General features: G+C 44.0%; 2 protein-coding genes across 3 annotated transcripts; both read left to right on the forward strand.

The window, feature by feature from the left end:
• Positions 1 to 441: 441 nt before the first annotated feature.
• On the forward strand, positions 442 to 11929 carry CBLIF (cobalamin binding intrinsic factor). Its single transcript, XM_028705696.2, has 9 exons — positions 442 to 576; positions 7152 to 7322; positions 7448 to 7591; positions 8076 to 8225; positions 8777 to 8952; positions 9073 to 9253; positions 10073 to 10217; positions 10494 to 10612; positions 11677 to 11929. The coding sequence occupies exons 1-9, from the start codon at positions 507 to 509 to the stop codon at positions 11736 to 11738; spliced, it is 1218 nt and encodes a 405-aa protein (XP_028561529.2). The 5' UTR covers positions 442 to 506; the 3' UTR covers positions 11739 to 11929.
• Positions 11930 to 13217: 1288 nt separating this feature from the next.
• Positions 13218 to 18058, forward strand: MRPL16 (mitochondrial ribosomal protein L16). 2 transcript variants are annotated; one of them, XM_028737997.2, is made up of 4 exons: positions 13218 to 13383; positions 14847 to 14912; positions 17030 to 17178; positions 17367 to 18058. In XM_028737997.2, the coding sequence occupies exons 1-4, from the start codon at positions 13332 to 13334 to the stop codon at positions 17850 to 17852; spliced, it is 753 nt and encodes a 250-aa protein (XP_028593830.2). In that variant the 5' UTR covers positions 13218 to 13331; the 3' UTR covers positions 17853 to 18058. The 2 variants fall into 2 exon arrangements, with proteins under 2 accessions (XP_028593830.2, XP_077788977.1); XM_077932851.1 differs by lacking the exon at positions 13218 to 13383 and adding an exon at positions 13585 to 13626.
• The last annotated feature ends 111 nt before the right edge of the window (positions 18059 to 18169 follow it).

Consider the following 18169-nt stretch of genomic DNA (forward strand, 5'->3'; position numbering starts at 1 on the left):
CTGGGGGGCACTGCCCACGGTGATGTCACCCCCCAGGGATGGCACCCGGGGCAAGCCGCACCCACCACACACCCCTTTCTCTGCCAGTGGGAACAGGGAGGAAGGCAAATGGAACTGCCACTTCTAAATAATAATAATATGATAATGATAATAATTTATTTATACCCCACCCATCTGGTTGGGTCTCCCCAGCCACTCTGGGCGGCTCCCAACAGAATATTAAAACACGATAAAGCATCAAACATTAAAAACTTCCCTAAACAGGGAAGTTTCTACCTGTTTCTACTTTATTAAGAACTGTCATTCTGTCAATCTGTACTTTCCTGCAGGGCAGGGACACACATCTACGCACGTTACTTAGCATTGCTCAATATCTCTTTCTTGCTATGGGGAAGCAACATGATAAGGGAGGAGTCCCTTGTACCTACCTCTTTGTCACTGCTTGGTTCCTGGTTGTAGTGCTCACATCCCAAGAGCAACCAAGAGGCACATACTGCATCTGAGTAATGATGATGGGACCTCTGCTGGGATTGGTGTTTCTGCTTCTCATCCAAGGACAATGCTGCCTGGACTGTAGTAAGTAGGAAAAGCCTGCCAACTGAATTTCACTCTCTTTAGGTCATAATGATACAGTGCTTCCAAATCTTATTTATTTTCAGGGATATTTTTTTTAATGTCCCAGAATGGCAGAAATTTGCAGCTTTCCTATAGCACTTCACATCAGCTTAAAAAGTATTTCATTGGTCTCCCTCTTGTGTCTCTTCTTTTGTCTCCCTTTTAGTCCTTCTCTTTGTCTCTGCTTTGCACTGCTTCATCTCTGAAATCAGGTTGTCGGCTTTTGTACTGGTCCAGTAGCAAATACCAGGGGATATAATAGAGAAAAGAAGCTGTGTTGGCCCCTAAGAAAAATCTAAAATCCATATTAGCCAATCAAAATGTCACAAAATAGTTTGCAAGCTTTTGAGCTTTCCAGAACCCTGCACCATTTCTCAGGTCTTCCTCCCTTGCTGCACTGCTGCCCCATCTTGTCATTCTGCTATCGGGATGGGGAACCTGCTGCTGTTAGACTTCAACTCCCATCATCCCTGACCATTGGCCATGCTGGATGGGGCTGATGGGAGCTGGAGTCCAACAACATCTAGAAAGCCACAGGCTCCCAATCCCTGCCCTATTGCAGATCACATGGCCACAGGGTGAGGTTGTAATTGTATGATACTTCTTCAGGTAACACACGGGTTGGCACAACAGCAATATAAAACAGATAGTTGTATTTTTGTATTTATTTGTTTTAAATATTTATATACTGTACAGTCCTTTTATCCAATTACTTCAGGGCAGTTTACAATAACAGCTTGTTAAACTCCATAGCATAATCGTTCCTCTGTGCCTCTTATTCTTGGAAATATATACAGTGGTACCTCAGTTTTCGAACGTCTCCATTGATGAACATTTCAGTTTTTGAACACCATAAACCCAGAAGTAAATGCTTCGGTTTTCAAACACAACTCAGAAATCAAACATGCCAAGTGGCTTCCACTGAGTTCAAGATCCTGAGGCCTAGCTGTCAGCTATTGAGTTTTTGGTTTTCAAATGTTTCAGAACTTGAACGGTCTTCTGGAAAGGATTACATTCAAAAACCGATGTACAGTGGTACGGTACCTTGGGTTAAGAACTTAATTCGTTCCGGAGGTCCATTCTTAACCTGAAACTGTTCTTAACCTAAGGTACCACTTTAGCTAATGGGGCCTCCCGCTGCCGCCACACGATTTCTGTTCTCATCCTGAAGCAAAGTTCTTAACCCAAGGTACTATTTCTGGGTTAGCGGAGTCTGTAACCTGAAGCGTTTGTAACCTGAAACATCTGCAACCTGAGGCACCACTGTACCACTGTATATAGACAACATCACTTGTGCTTTTCACATTAGCATCTTGCTGGTAGGTGAATAATGCAAATGGTCCAGCTAAAGGGAAGCTCCTAAAATGAGAGGGATGAAGAGGAAGATTTCTTTGTTTTGAAATATGCTGGGTTGGGTTTTCCACATCCTTCTATGGACATAGTTGTGTGCTCTTAATTAGTAGTATGCAGTCAGTCAGTGGCATGTGTGTTTTAGAAGTTCTCCCTGGGGAAGATGGCATTAGTTCTGAGTTTTCAAAGAAAGCTACTCCTACAGAGGCAAGGATGATGGTTTCGAATTATCAGCTTCTTATTAGGGTTAAATATCTGTTCTCCAGAACCCAATGCAGAACATGGGTTAAGAAGCAGACCTCTCCCTCAGAATTGATAAAATGAGGTGACAATCGCTGTGTATCAACACATATCTTGGGAGAGAGAACTCTGCCTGGGTAAGGCTTTTCCTTCTGCTGCTTCCAGAGTTGCCAACTTTTAAAAACAACAACACCTGATTACTACTCCTGTAATTTTTACAGCAACTTAATCTGCAGACCGTAGCAAGGTGATGATAATGGCGACCTCTTTTCCATTCTTAGTTTTACATGTTGTGCAAACCAAGCTGCTGTTTAATGAGTAAAAGGAAGCCAGACTGGATTTTTCAGATCAGCTGGCAATCCTAGCTGCTACTATTTACAAGGAAGTAAAACGCAACAAAATAGCTATTACTAAAGGTCATCACACAGCTTCTCTTGGCTTAGAGAGCATACTGTATCTTCCTGCTTGCTTTATTATTGTTATATTCACCCCAGCTCTCCACATGATGGAAAATTCCAGGAGTGCAGTGATTACCCAGGAGGGGTGCCAACACGAATAGAATATTGTGGGGGGCCAGGTAAGCCCCACCCAGAATATTTAATCACATGACACAGTGCATGTACACCATTTGAATCAGAATGTCCATCAACTTTGTGGGAGCCCAGCCACTTCAAATATTTTATTGTGGGATCTGAAGCCCCCAAGGCCCCTAGGAGTTGACTCCTATGGTACCCAGGTTTGGTTCCCTTTGAAAGAAGGCCTCTGAAGGCTTTTTGATATTTTGTACTATTTGTGTATTTTAAAAAAATACCCAGGTTAACCATAGGCCATTGAGGTTCAGCATCCAATAGACATTACCACAAATACTGTTAGTTTATAGAGTTCAGATTCAGCCTACAAGGTACTTAAAGATATTAAAAATGAAGATACTTAAGGAAATGTGTCTAAGTTCTGCGTTGCTGGACTATTGATACTCCTTTGTCAGGTCCAAGTATTGTGTCAGGGCAAAACAAACTATCCAGACACAACCTACACTGTCATTATTTTCTGGAGGTATCCAAGCCCATACCAGAAATTTAAACATGCAAAGGCATGTATTGCATGCCTGTAATAATATTAATAGGTCATGATTGCATTCAAAGGAGAAATACAAAAGAAAAAAAGGGCACAGTATGGAGCAAAATAATTACAATTAATTTATTAAAGCTGAGGCAGAATCAGAGGTGAGTAAGGCAAGGATTAATGTCAACTTGCATTCCAATGGACATACAGGTTTTTAAGATCTGCCCTTTCAAAGTGGCTTACAACTCAATTAAAATAAACATGAATTAGGGGTTAGGGGTGAGTATGTAATGAGACTTTAGCTATATCATGATTCAGCACTAACTTATCCCATTGATTTAAAGGGAAATGAAGTTCAGCTCAACAGTCAGGGAAGCAGGGCCCAGAGTGACCTGTGGGTTGTCTTGTCTGCATCATTCCAAACTATAGAGCTACTGAAGGACTATACTATGGTCCATCCCTCCCATTTTCTCTTCAGGATAAGTATTGGGAGAGTGGGGAAAAGGCTCCTCATGTGATTATTGGTCCCCCATTAGCTGTGAGTGAGGAATGGCTCCTCCTGGTGACTGATCTACTGAATAAGATGATGCATTCAGCCACAGCCTATCACAAATCCACCACATGTGAATGTAATCTCATTACATGTTGATGGATCTTCACGGGGACTTTATTTAATTGCAAAAATGATTCAGAAATGTAAGGAACTGAACTTAAGACTAGAAAAAAGGAGAAATAAAGACACTGAAATTGACATATTTGTACATCTCCAGTAACCACAGTCATTGTTTCAAAATTCTGTGCAATCCCTGATGTTTCCGGTTAAAGACTGCCAATAACTAGGCACAGGAAATGCCCCTGCCTGTTACTCAGGAGAGCTGGTGCTGTTTACTGGAGTAAGCAGTCCAGAGCATTCAATACTAAGTGTTTAGCATGGAATTGCCATGCTTGGATCACACACCTTTACACACAAATTATTTATCCAGCCACCCATCCTTCTTCAAGACTACAAATGAGCCATCTTAAAATAACACAAAAAACCTTAAGTGAACAGTAGCACCATCTCTACAGGTGAGCTTGCAGAACTACTCTGCTGCCTTTTTAAAGGTGCCTGTTACCACAGCCCTCTCCCAATTCTCCAACTAAGCATATGTTTTCCATTTCTTTTCTGGTCACTGTTGAGAGCTCCTAATATTTTATTCATCCCTAACTCACTCCACCTATCCCTGCCCTGCAACTGCACTCCACAAATGGGTCCCTGCTGCAAGTACTGCATGCCTCAGAGGTGCACTTAGCTTGTACTAGAAAGTGGGCTTTCAGTGCTGCAGCTCCAGTCCTCTGGAATCAATTACCAGCCAAACCTGGGCAGGTGCCTTGTGTCATGATGATTAGGCATCTACTGAAGGCATTTTTTAATATATATTTTTTGCTTAACAAGGCTTTCACTGAAGGGTGACCCAGGCATTTATGGAATATTAATTGCGTATCTGCAGAAATGTATTTATTGGTTTTTAAAATAATCTGTGGATATGGTTCTTCTTGCTTTTAGAGCTTGTGTTTTATTCTACTTTTGTCGACTTGGATCATTTCATGGTGTGAAGTGGTTTATAAATTTGTTTTAAAGATTAACAAGTAAATAAGAAATCATGGGATTTGGCCCAGGAGACAATTTTGCAGGGCAGTTTTTCCTTCCTAACAAACAGAAGGCTGCCTGAGAAGGTTCTGTGGGAGAGATGCCATTGGGCTTAATTTCAGCCACTTCCCAGATGTCATGCCCAATGCTGAATGCTGAACACTTCCCAGATGTCACGCCCAATGCTGAATTCCCAAAAAGCCTGAAGCTTTCCTGCTAGGAATAGTTGGCAAGGAAATCAAAAAAGAGGATAAAAATCTGTTTCTATATGCCACAACGGCCACTAGAACTATGTTAGCCCAAAGCTGGAAAATGGAATTAATACCTACTATAAATGACTGGCAGAGCAAGATGATAAATTATGCTGAACTAGCTAGAATAACAGGGATGCGGGTGGCGCTGTGGGTAAAACCTCAGCACCTAGGGCTTGCTGATCGCATGGTCAGCGGTTCAAATCCCCGTGGCGGGGTGAGCTCCTGTCTTTCGGTCCCAGCTCCTGCCCACCTAGCAGTTCGAAAGCACCCCTAAGTGCAAGTAGATAAATAGGTACCGCTTTATAGCGGGAAGGTAAACGGTGTTTCCATGTGCTGCGCTGGTGCCGGCTCGCCAGAGCAGCTTCGTCACGCTGGCCACGTGACCCGGAAGTGTCTCCGGACAGCGCTGGCCCCCGGCCTCTTAAGTGAGATGGGCACACAACCCTAGAGTCTGGCAAGACTGGCCCGTACGGGCAGGGGTACCTTTACCTTTTTAGCTAGAATAACAGGAAGACTAAGAGACCAGAATGACCAGACGTTTCATGAAAATTGGAACAAATATCTGACGTATATAAGAGATAAGTATAGAACTTCGATGACTCTGGCAGGGTTAGAACAACTCTAACAGTGTTTGGCAAATATGTAAAGGAGATAAAACACGTAACTTTAGAAATTATCTGATACTTACCAACAAAGTGAAGGGAAGTCCGAGGCTCGGCGGAGCCCAAAATAACTGTGTACTATATATATGATTCTTGTAACAGCTATGTTATATGCAACTTATGTAATCTAGACTGTATATATGTATAATCAATGGAAAACCAATAAAAATTTATATATAAAAAAGGAGACAATTTTGCAGGGCAGTTTTTCCTTCCTAACAAACAGAAGGCTGCCTGAGAAGGTTCTGTGGGAGAGATGGCAGTCGGCTTAATTTCAGCCACTTCCCAGATGTCACGCCCAGTGCTGAATGCAGGCAGCACTACCTGGTCTCTGTAAGGAGTGTGTCACACTTCACAAACAAATGACCATTTCCCCATGAATGGTGATTAACCTTCACTTTCACTGGTATCACCTTGTGGAAGTCACAGAGGTAAACAAATTAAATAATACCAGAGGTGATGTGGCAATTGAAAAGCAAAAGGTTGGGAGGGAGGGAACCGGAGCTGCACTTGCAGGTTATATAAAGGAAGCCCAAACAGGCTTTCGACCTGCGCCAACTTCTGGTGTTCTTGGAAACGTCAAAGAAAGACAGACTCACTCCAGTCCAAAATGTCCCTCTCGGCTGTTGTCCTTTTGTGCATGTTCGGCACAGTGACCAGTGAGGCTTGCGGTGAGTATTAAAAAGCTTTGGGTGCTTCCAGAAGGAAGTACTGCCAATGGGTCGTTGAGGGTTCACAAGCAGGTTGTTGGAGACAAGGTCTTCAGAAACCAAATGGATTTCTTCCTGGGAAGGGTAAATCTGGACTGAATGGTATGTGTGTGACATGGGTGGGCTAGCATTTTATGATAACAATGTCGCAAGGATGCTGCAGAAAACCTTGAATCAATGAGGAGCACCTGTCCCATGATATATACCTGTCTGTAAGCACCCTTAGTTACCACAGAGCCCCCATTCAATGTGGGCAGGATTTAAAAGGTGCTTCCACAATACTTATAGTGCTGATAGAAGTGGCAGAAGTCATTCCTGCATTCTTTTAGATGTATCTCAAAAACACTAGTGTTCAATCTGCTCGGGAAAGTGATTTATTTTCATTAGCCAGTTTATTAGCACGCTCCTGATGTTTTTACTGAAGCTCTTATAGTAGTATTGTACTTTTATGTTGTACACCACCCTGTTATATTTTCCATAAGATTGCAGTTTATAAATGTTTAAATAACATAAAATAAAATAAAATGCGTGTTGTCATAAGTTGAATTGCAGTCCTATTGAAAAGTTAGGTAAGAGCTCTGAGGACAGTTGTTGCTTCTTGATGAACATCTGCTTTTCTCGGTTCCAGCTGTCCCCAGTGCTCAGCAGTGGCTGGTTACAGGGCTCCAGACTCAGCTAGAAAATGGCGTGAAGCAGCAGAGTTCACCCAGTCCAAGCGTTGTGATGGCTTTGAACCTGGCTGGGGGTCGAGATTCCACAGCAACAAAGCGGTTGATCCAGGATATCAAGGGTATAAAAGGTGGGATGTCGAGAATGAGAGGTGTCAGCTTCCCCTAGTTGTCCAATTGGAGCACTAGAGGTATGTGAACCAAGCCATGTTTGTTTGGAGACACAATCTCTGTCTTTCCCCATCTCTTTCTGCAGACATGACCTCTGGCAAAGTGGCGCTTTATGCCCTATCTCTCCAATCATCCTGTGTGGATCCGAAGGATGTCCCCACAGCAGGGGGACGTGTCAACGTGGTCAATGCCTTGGAGGAGAAAACCAATGAAGAGATCAAACATTACTGTAAGAAGACAAATGCCTGCTGAACTCCTCCCATCCTTCCAATGTTAGGCTGTGTCCTCTCCCAGCTCTTGCATGGATGGTGGCTCTTCGCTGAGTTTGAGAGGCCCGAATCCTTCAGGAATGTCTCCCTGTCTCCCTGATATGCTACCAAGAATATGCCCTTGGATGTGCTCCCAAAACACTGGCTACTTACAACAACCTAGTGCAGTGGCTCCCAATGGGTGGTCCACGGGTCCATGTAACCCACCCAGGGGTCCATGGCACCATTCACAGAACAATAACTACCATAGAGGTATCAACATTTTCAAAAGCAGAGGGTCCATGGCTTGGCTTTTGGAAAACAGGGGGCCCACAGTACTTAGCTAATTGGGAACCAATGACCCTAGTCATTATAAGAACCCCAAAGAGCGTTGGGCTGAGCATGGGAGCCTGCTGTTGTCAGGAAGCAGCTGCAATGGATAACACACAGCTATGTTTGTTGCAGATGACACTGGAACCCCCAAGACTACCAACTATCAACTGGCTCTAGATATCCTGGCCCTGTGTGTGGAAAAAAGTCCGGATGCCAAAAATGCCGCCGCCACCCTCATTAAGATCATAAAAGGCTGCCAGAGCAAGGGCTGCTTCGACGTAGGTAAGATTACAACACTTGACTTGTACATATATTTTTTTAAAGTAATTTTCAGTTTTACGTTTATTCTCCAAGACAATTTGTCAGGACAGTGTACACACTTATCCTTGCAATAAGTAAGCCACAGTGGGGTGAGATGGTGACTTGCCCAAGGTCACACATGGGAAGTTTCATGGCTTAGTCAGGGACTCCTAGTGCAAAATCCTGCTGTGCGGTGCAATTTGACCTGCTTCCTCCCAGCGCCTGCTCTTCAGCAGCCTTCATGCTCAACAGCTGCAGGGCTGACCTCCTTCACCTTGCCTAGTGTCCCTTCCATGGGTCATCCTTTGCTGAGCAGGACATCAGAAAGAGAGATTTGCCCTGGTGCTCCCTATAGTCTCAGTAGGCAGGGCTATTTGTCTAGAAAAAAGAGGTTACGGAACTCGCCGTGAACACCTGCTTCGTTCTCTTAGAATGGCAATGGTGCCCACCTGAGAGGTGCCAGGACTGAGTTCCGGCAAGTTCCGGCTGAATAAAAGCTCTGTGGGTAGGCAATGATGGCGTGTGATTTGCAGATACTGCCGCCATGGTGGCTTTGGCACTGTCTTGTGTGCATGACGGAATGAGCAAGGGGAGCAAGATGGAGGGAGCCATTACTGAGACGCTACGTGTGATCACAGCACAAATCCTTGACTCACAACAGGAGAGTGGCATCATTGGAAACATCTATAGCACTGGGCTGGCAATGCAGGTATGTCTCTGGCCATGCATTAGAAGATGAAGCAAGGAGTGTGTGTGTGTGTGTGTGTGTGTGTGTGTGTCCCATTGCCTTCTCTCCACTGCAAGCTTCTCTCTCTTGCTTGCTTTCCAGGCACTCAGTGTTACCACTGAGTTCTACCCTGCTGGGGCATGGAAATGCACCAAGACCATCGATGAAGTGTTGAGGAAGATGTATGAGGGAGTCTTTACTAATCCTGAGGCGGGTTCTCAAATTCTGCCTTCTCTAGTGGGCAAAACATACTTGGATGTTGCGACTCTGAATTGCTTCTCAGGTAAGGCTGCACCTCGCTGAGTGTTGACCTGAGCCAATGCAAGAGCAGCATACAAGTTCCTAAAGGTCTTGAACTGCAGCTTCAGACTTTTGGCATATAGGAAAGGCAAGGCCTAAATTAATCTGTTTTCTGTTTTCCAACATAACCTTTTCATGCTGCTATGAAAAAAGCCAAGTAGGGTCGTCAGCTTTCCCCCCTGACATATCTCCTGCGCCTCTAACAGCTGCATGGCAAATCTAGTTTCCCTATCATCACTAAATTTCCTTGATAGAAAAACTTGATCTGTATCTGTCGAGCAATAAAGGCACTGTGAGAAGTGAAGTTACAGGGAACCAGGCAGAGGGCCTTCTTGGTAGTGGTGTCTGCCCTGGTGGAATGCCCTCCCATCATTGTCTTCTAAAAGTCAAATAGGCAACCCTGTTCAGGGAAATTTTAAAAAATGTTTGATGTTTTATTGTGCTTTTAATATTCTGTTGGGAGCCACCCAGAGTGGCTGGGGCAACCCAGTCAGATAGGCGGCATATAAATAATAAAATTACTTTTACTACTACACAATAAGTATGTTTGATATGCAAATGTTGGAAGTGGCACTGGGGCTAGTCCTTTCATGCACACCCCTCCTGCACCTGTTCGCTTGAATGCATATGCAGAGCTTATGACAAGAAAGGGCACCAATAGTGCAGTGGTAAAGCTTCAGCTCATTTTCCCAACAAGGCTAAGATCATGTCATGGGCTCCCCACTAGCTCTAGGACTACAGGACTGGCTTTAGGTATTAAGGGCATCATGAGGTATCTGCTTTCTCCTGTCTTTTTGCACAGATCCTAACATTACAGTGCACTACACTGTAATCAATCAGCTAATAGGACCCTATTTCAACTACTCCATAACAGTGAAGGTGCCCAAGGGCTCCGTACTGCTTGCTGCCTTGGAAGCTGCTCAGCGTGTTAATCCCACTATATTCAGGTAAAGAAGGGAGGCCTGGCAGGGGTGTGTGAGCGAGTGTGTCAACTCTGGCATTTCATGGGGACAGTGAAACCCAGGATGCAAAATTGTGAAAATTTATTCTTTAAAAATAAGCTAATACCATGATTTGAGGGACACTGAATATCATTTTTAAACACTAGATTTTGGTGAATTGTTTCTGAAACTTTCGGGACACTTCCCTTTTTTCTTCCTTTAAAAATTTATTTCGGAAATTTATTCCTCCTTAAATGATAGTTTTCCCCTTTTAACTTACAGCTTTCAAACAGAATCAACTTCCTGGGGGCCCATGGTTATTTCTATCCATGGTGTCAATGGCAGCACCGATGACAAGACCTACTGGCAGTTCTTGAGTGGCGAAAAACCCCTTGACCAAGGTGGAGTGTCTGATGAAGAAATCTTTTGAGTCTAAAGAAATACAAAATGGCCGTTTGCAGTCACCAGGGAGCATGTTCTCCAGACAACGCCCGCAGTTAATGGCCGTATTTCCTCTATTATGTTTGAATTGTTAGTAGGACAGAGAGCAAAACCAGCAGCAGGGCTATGCCTGTGTTGTTCGTATATACAATCAAAGTGGCAAGGAGCAAGGGGGACCATTAATATTCAAATCTTACCTATTAATAAATGGTGAGACACAAGACAAGATCAAGGGAGTTGCCTTGGCAGTGACTGGAGTCCATGGGTACAGGCTAAAGGAGGAGGTTAGGGAGACAGATGCTTTAGTGAGGTTACCAGCTCAAAAGTTGGCGTTGCTCAGGAGCTGGATTTGAATGATATCCGAGATAACTTTTATTATTATTTATTTCATTTATAAATTGCTTCCCATGAGACACCGTGAAGTGATTTACAAGATCATAACATGTTATGTGTGATGTAAAAAGAGATAAAACTGATAACAGATATAAAAAATAATCACTAGAAAGTTTAATATAACAACAATACATACAAATAATACAATTCAGATGTGGAACAGATACCAACTTGTATAAAGAGATTAGAAGACTTGATTAAAGAGGACATCTGATATCCAATGGGAGTCAAAGTCAGATATGAATACTAAGCTGAGGCCTGAGGTACAGTAGCAAGGCAAAAAGGAGATGACATAGAGAAGGCTGTGAAGCAGAACTGGGATAATAAATTTATTTATGTAGTTCACCTTTCGTGTGCTCTCCCCGCAGTGGTAGGCTCTCTGTTTTTCATCTTCAGCTGATGGTACACATTCAGCATAAAACAAGCATGTGCTAGTTACAATGTTGAAGGCAGTAGTCAACAAGTGTATCTGATGGGAAACTGACTCCTATGCCTGCAGATTCCTGCATTTCATGGGGTTGGGCTAGATGACCCTTGGGGTCCCTTCCAATTCTATGATTTTATGAAAAAGCTATATTTCCAAGCTGTAGAGCACTACTCACTTTTCAACATCACCGCTTTGTGTCTCCAGGTGTTGGCAGCTACAAGCCCACGGACAATGAACATATTGTGGCCAAATTCAGTACATACTGAGCAACCAGCTGCCAATAGGAAGAACTACTTCAAATAAATATTTACCAAAATATAGTTCCTGCTCCAGGTTAAAGAGATGTGTCAGCTTATTTGAAGATGCAACATTCAGCCATGCTGCATGCTACATAAGAACATATGCACTATCTTGTAGTTCTGACAAGTTATAAATAAAGCAGTTGGATTCCTGTGTATCATACTGTGCATATTTCAGATTGTTCTACACGTTGGTATCAATTTCAGTTAAGCACTGATTTCATTTATAGTCACAAAGTAAGAATGTTCTATGCCAGAAAAAAATAGGAGAAAATATGATTTCTATCTTTTGCTTCCTTCTATATTGTATCACTTCTGACAAGATAGTATGCAGATATGGAAAAACTACTCTACCTGCCAATTTTTAACCAATAGATAGACACCAAAATCAATGAAGAAAAGCTGGCATGGAATGCTTCTGTTAGAGTATGAAATGCTTTTCTATTCAAAATACAAAAAAGTTTACTAATAACAAAGATACAACCAACAAGAGAAATACATCATAACTCTGAAAACTAATGAGCTAACCACACCAAGGTACGCTCTCTCAAACTGTCAAGTTTTAATGATTTGGCAGAAAAGTATCTGGATGTCCACAAGGCACATTTCCCTAGGCAGGGAGCTCCAAAGAGTTGGCTCAAGATCTGAGAAGGGCCTGCTCCAAATTCCTGCCCATCTTATGTCGGAAGTGAGGTTCTTTTTAATTCCAGTGGGAAAGAGGGTAATGACCAAAGAGCACATTGTACATAATCGAATATTGGGGAATAAAAATACATTAAAAGCCATAAAGTGGCTATTATTACATGCAAGGATTACAACACGCAAGACTTCAATTGACAACAGCCATTGCTGTACCCTACCGTAGCACACCTAAATTCCACCAGTTCTCTAATTTTACTACATAATCGCAGCTGTCCTGTCCTGACTGCAGGGCATTTCCATGTGAGAGATCACAGCTACCATTCTAGAAAACAGGTTTCTGAGGTTTTAGATGCATATTACTAAAGATCAACTTGGTGCATGGGCGTAGCTGCCCCCCAATCAATAAAAATACATAACAAACTGAGGTTCTGCCCGCCCCAACAAAAGACTTGCCCCCCCCAAATCCTGGCTACTCCCATGACTTGGTGCCCTGAATCTAGAACCCAAAAACTATTTCAAGAAAAAGAAAGAAGGAAAATGTTTTCAGGGTCCCCTACTTAAAACGAAGCTGCTCCCAGTGACCTTTAATGTGCCACCAGGTTCTTTGCTGCGATGGAGGCTGCAAGCAAAGCTGTGCCCCGTAAACTCTCCCTTGCTTTTTCTAGCTACTGGGGAGCCGGGAACCAACCTTGTCCCAGGGAAGAGCCAGAAAGACCCCCTGGGACCATTTATTCGCCGGAACTGAACCGTGTGGCCGCTCGTTTCCGTACGTCCCCCTCTCACTAACACCCTCTCCACCGGAAGTGGAGCCCAGCACTTCCGTCACGCTTTGGGATCAGAGGCTCGAGGTCAGGCGGAGCTTCTTTGCGGGAGAGCCACCCCCGCCCACCCTTCTAGTGCTCACGGCAGTGTCGCACGATGTGGAAGCAGCTGGGGCGCCCTTTGCTCGGCCTCCGCGGGACGCTGGCAGGTGAGGCGGCCTGTTTCGGAGGGGCCGAGCAGCCGGGGCGGAGCAGCCGGGGAAACGCGCGCGGCTCTCCGGTGCCCTCGCTTCGCCGTCCCCCCCCCCCCCCCCAGGCGGCTGGCTGGGCGCCGCGGGAGCAGGAAACTGGGTTGAGTGGGCTTCGGGCTTGATCCGGCCCCGCTCTTGGCTGTGGTCTTAGCAGCCTCTCTCGCTGGAGGAGGAGCAAGGATGATCCCGGAATTTTCTGCGGTAGGAAGTCGAGGGAGAGGGACTGCGTTGCTCGTAGTTCCTGCTATAGGGATAATAAAGCGAATATCCTTCCTCTGGTGACCAGAGATGCAGAAGGCAGAGCTCTTGTGGCAATCATGCAAAAGGAGAAACTTCGAGAAGGTGCAGTTTGTGTCACGCAAGACTGCAAACCTACCTGTACCAAAAGATTCGCTGTTTTACACGATCTAATGACAGCGCGTTTGGGGGCCCCTGTCCTCTGAATCTGGTCCTCCTCATCTTGCCATTAGGAGGTCAGCAACGCTGGTGATGAACACCAGCTTCGATGGCTTTAGAAGGGGTTTAGAGTGCTAGGATTAGCCATATGTCTCCCCCCCCCCCCCAGGACACATCTTATTTTCTGTGGGTATGTAAAATGAGAGTTCATAACTAAAAGTAGAAGTCTTGCTCTTCAAAATATAGCAACCCTAGTTAGACACGTTCATAGAGGATGGAGCTATCCATGGCAGCTAGTAAAAAGGACTATGCACTACCTTTGGAATTGGAGACACCATACCTCTGAATTCTAGTCACAGGGGAATAACTGCACAAGATCACTGAACTAGAGGATACTGAAATGAGATAAGCCTCCTGTCAGATCCAGCAGGACTCTTCTAACCCACCCACCCCTCCTTTGTGTCCATAGTGTCATCATTTCTAAGCTCTAGTAGTAACCCTGAATGGGTGTGGCATTCAGTTGAATGTGGAAAGAGAAGTCAATTCTTGGATCTCTGAGCATTCTTTGGGCTGCTGTTGTTTGTAATGTGAAATTGTACCCCTTACCCATGTATGGACCAATTGATTAAGAATGTTGAGGTGTGGTGCATCTTCTCTGAAATCAAAGGAAAATTAGCAACCAAAGGACTATCAAGTATAGGGAACCTTTGGCCCTCCTGATGTTGCTGAACTACATCTCCCATCATCAGTTGCTGGGGCTTTTGGGAGTTGTAGGTCAGCACCTGGAGGTCCAAAGGTTCCTCACACCAGAGCTAGATGGTCCATAGCATGATGTCTTTGAAGAAACCATAACAAATTATAACTCAGATTGCCTCTGCAGCACTTAGATACCCCCATTTTTGGCCGCGTCTCTTCAAAGTATACATTTTTGTGACGTTATCAGATACCATGTTTTGATGTGTTAGAGTGGATCTGTGTTTCTGCTTGACAATAAATTTAAGCACTATGCCTTCTGTTTCTTCTAGATTCCAGTGGAACCAAAATTTTGACCGCTGGCTTGAAGCAGTATAAACTTCCACCAGATTACAGTGGTATGTTGAGAAATAAGGGAGAGTGTTAAAGTATGAAATGGATGTTTGATAATGAGTGTTTTATGGCAGGATGAAGTGCGGTAAGCATAATTGGTATTCACTCGGAGATGTTCTGCATTGAAAGAATAAATCAGGAATTAACGCAGGTGGCGCTGTGGTCTAAACCACAGAGCCTATGGCTTGCCGATCAGAAGGTCAGCTGTTCAAATCTCTGCAACGGGGTGAGCTCCTGTTGTTTTGTTTCAACTCCTGCCCACCTAGCAGTTCGAAAGCACGTCAAAGTGCAAGTAAATGAATACTTCTCTGGCGGGAAGGTAAATGGCGTTTCTGTGCGCTGCTCTGGTTCGCCAGAAGCGGCTTAGTCATGCTGGCCACATGACTCGGAAGCTGTCTGCGGACAAAGGCTGGCTCCCTCGGCCTATAGAGTGAGATGAGCACGCAACCCCAGAGTCGTCTGCAACTGGACCTAACGGTCAGGTGTATCTTTACCTTTACATGAAATATCATGGAATGAAACACTGGGGTAGTATTGTTCCCAAAAGAAAGATTCTGTTCTCTAGAGAGCTGTTCCCAGAACATGTAGCCATTACACCTGGAGAACTCGCCCATCTCCTCCCCAATACAGCAAAGACACTGTGCACAAAGAAGTAGCCTTCCAGGTATGCAGCCTCAGCTAGCTAGGAAATGCCAAGCATTTGAAGATCCCACTGCTGGCTTTCTTCATCCAGCAGCAGCGACTGCATAGGCACTGAAATGCAGTGTTGAAATCATACAGGTTAGCTTGGCTACCTTTCGCAGTACTGTTTGAAGGAGCTGAGAGGGGGTTAAATCTAGACCCCCCCCCACACCTTTTGATTAGGAAGAAGAAGAACCTTGATTGAGGTGGTTGGGGCATAGAGTGACTGTTGCTTTCTGAGACCAGAACAGATACTCATAAAATGCCCACTTTGTTCCGGGCAACAAGTGCACTTAGTGTACATTATTTCCTTTAAGATATTATATTTTGTACTGGGCAGACAGTGATCACATGAAATATGTCAAATATGTTTCCCTGTGTAGTAAGTGGAATCAAAAACACTTAGTGCTGGAATACTGTAGAATCAAACATGTGTGCCGAAAAGCAGGGAATCCAACTCCCTGCATTGTTGTTGTTAAAAAAGCAAATAGAGCAGCTATACTTTTTGCTAAGGTTCGGCTCTTTTATGCAATAGCCCTTTCGGCTGCTCACGTCTCTCCCATTTAACAGAAGGAAATTTTATTCCATTTCAAACTGCTGCCTTACTACAGCAAATATAGCTTCAAATTAACTTCATGAACCAACCTAGTGATAATAAATCTTAATGCTGCAGTCCTATACAAGTAGTTCCATTGGTATCTGGAAAATTGGTGCCCAACTGAAGGCCAGTTTATGTTAGCTTAGCAAAGTGTGGACACATACACAGACTCTTGTCTGTATTAAGTGTACAAGAACGAGGGAAGACCTAAACAGGGAAGCAGTTCTCAAGAGCACCACTAAGACTCATTTTTCTCTTCACCAGGACCATAAGGGCAAGGAGGAATCTGCTTTTGGTGCAGAAGAGTCCTGGTTTCTAGCAGGTGTTACCAATAGCTTTTAAATCCACCACAATTTTTGGTATTGCACTAACTTGCTGGTGGCATGTACTATCTTCCTCAGAAGGCTCTTTACAAATTAAGACCCTATGTAAAATGAACTTCAAGGACACAGAAAGCTGTATTATTTTTTTTAGGTGGGGGAAGGTATTTGAAAAACACACACACACAAAAATAGTATCAGCTGGCCTGTTTACTTTAGCTGGGGGAGGCAAAGTGATATTTAGAATCATAGAATTGTAGAGTTGGAAGGGACCATGAGGGTCATTAATCCAAAGTCATCCGAATATAGCCTGTTATCAGCTCAAATGTTAACTTTGACGTACCATCTCCTAAATGTGTGTTAACATTACTGGCTCTAGTGTTCCTATATAGTTTACAATAGGTAGCTAATCAGGAAGCACAGCTATGGATGATGAGCTGAGATTTCTGGACCTGGACAAAACTTTGGTAGTCTAGGTGGGAGACTGTTACAAGAAATACTGAACCCAGTTTTATTCTTCTAGGCATCACTATTCCTGAGAAAAACAAATTGAAATTTGTTGAGAGAATGCCAGCTGTACCAAAGGTCAGGCGAGAGTTCAAGAATTTACGTGATATCCGTGGTCCATCTAAAGAAGCCACAGAATTCACAGAAGGACAGTATGGTATTCTGGTGAGTGTGAGCATTAGTAACCTCGATGTGGCTTCTCAGTTGTATAGAGAAAGAATATGAAGAGATAAGTCATGAAGCCTGGAAAAGGGAGATATCTGTTACCCTGTGATTTCAGAAGGAGTTTGTGCGCCTGACATATTTTCCTATTTCTGAATGGTGAAAATACTTTTTCCTCCCCTTGCCTGCAGGCTCTTGGTGGTGGCTATCTCCGCTGGGGTCATTTTGAAATGATACGTCTGACCATCAATCGGCACCTGCATCCCAAGAAAATGTTTGCAGTGTGGAGAGTCCGTGCTCCTTACAAGCCCATCACACGCAAAGGTCTAGGGCAGCGCATGGGTGGTGGCAAAGGTGCAATAGACCACTACGTGTCAGCAGTGAAGGCTGGCCGCCTCATTGTGGAAGTAGGTGGGTTCTGTGAATTTGGTGAGGTGGAACGCTTCCTAACACAGGTGGCCAAGAAGTTGCCTTTCCCTGCTATAGCTGTCAGCCGGCAATCCCTGCAAGAGATGCGGGACAAGGAAGAGGAGAGGAGGCGCAACAACCAGAATCCATGGACATTTGAACGCATAATCACAGCCAACATGCTAGGGATAAGGAAATATTTGAGTCCCTATGACTTGAAACTGAAGGGTCGGTATTGGGGAAAGTTCTTTCTACCTGACAGAGTATAAACAGGAAGTCATGGGACGGGCAGTATTCTGCTCCGAAGCATCAATTCTTCCGCAGACGTTTCCTGTATTTTTGACTTTTTATGGATAATGTGTTATGGATCCTTTCCCACATGTTCTATACTTGGAAATCAAGTAGATGTGGAGGGTGATGGAGTGGCTGTAAATACACAGAGCTTGGGTGAATAAATTTGCCATTTTCTTGTTCATTTTCATTACTCCCACACGGATGCAGGGCCTTTGAGGAGGACTTGTTGGTTTGCAATGCACATAGAATTTGGAAGAGTGATAATTGATAAAAGTATATTCAAAGCCAAGTT

The sequence above is a fragment of the Podarcis muralis genome, chromosome 1 (genome assembly GCF_964188315.1).
Source record: "Podarcis muralis chromosome 1, rPodMur119.hap1.1, whole genome shotgun sequence".
Classification (NCBI taxonomy): Eukaryota; Metazoa; Chordata; class Lepidosauria; order Squamata; family Lacertidae; genus Podarcis; species Podarcis muralis.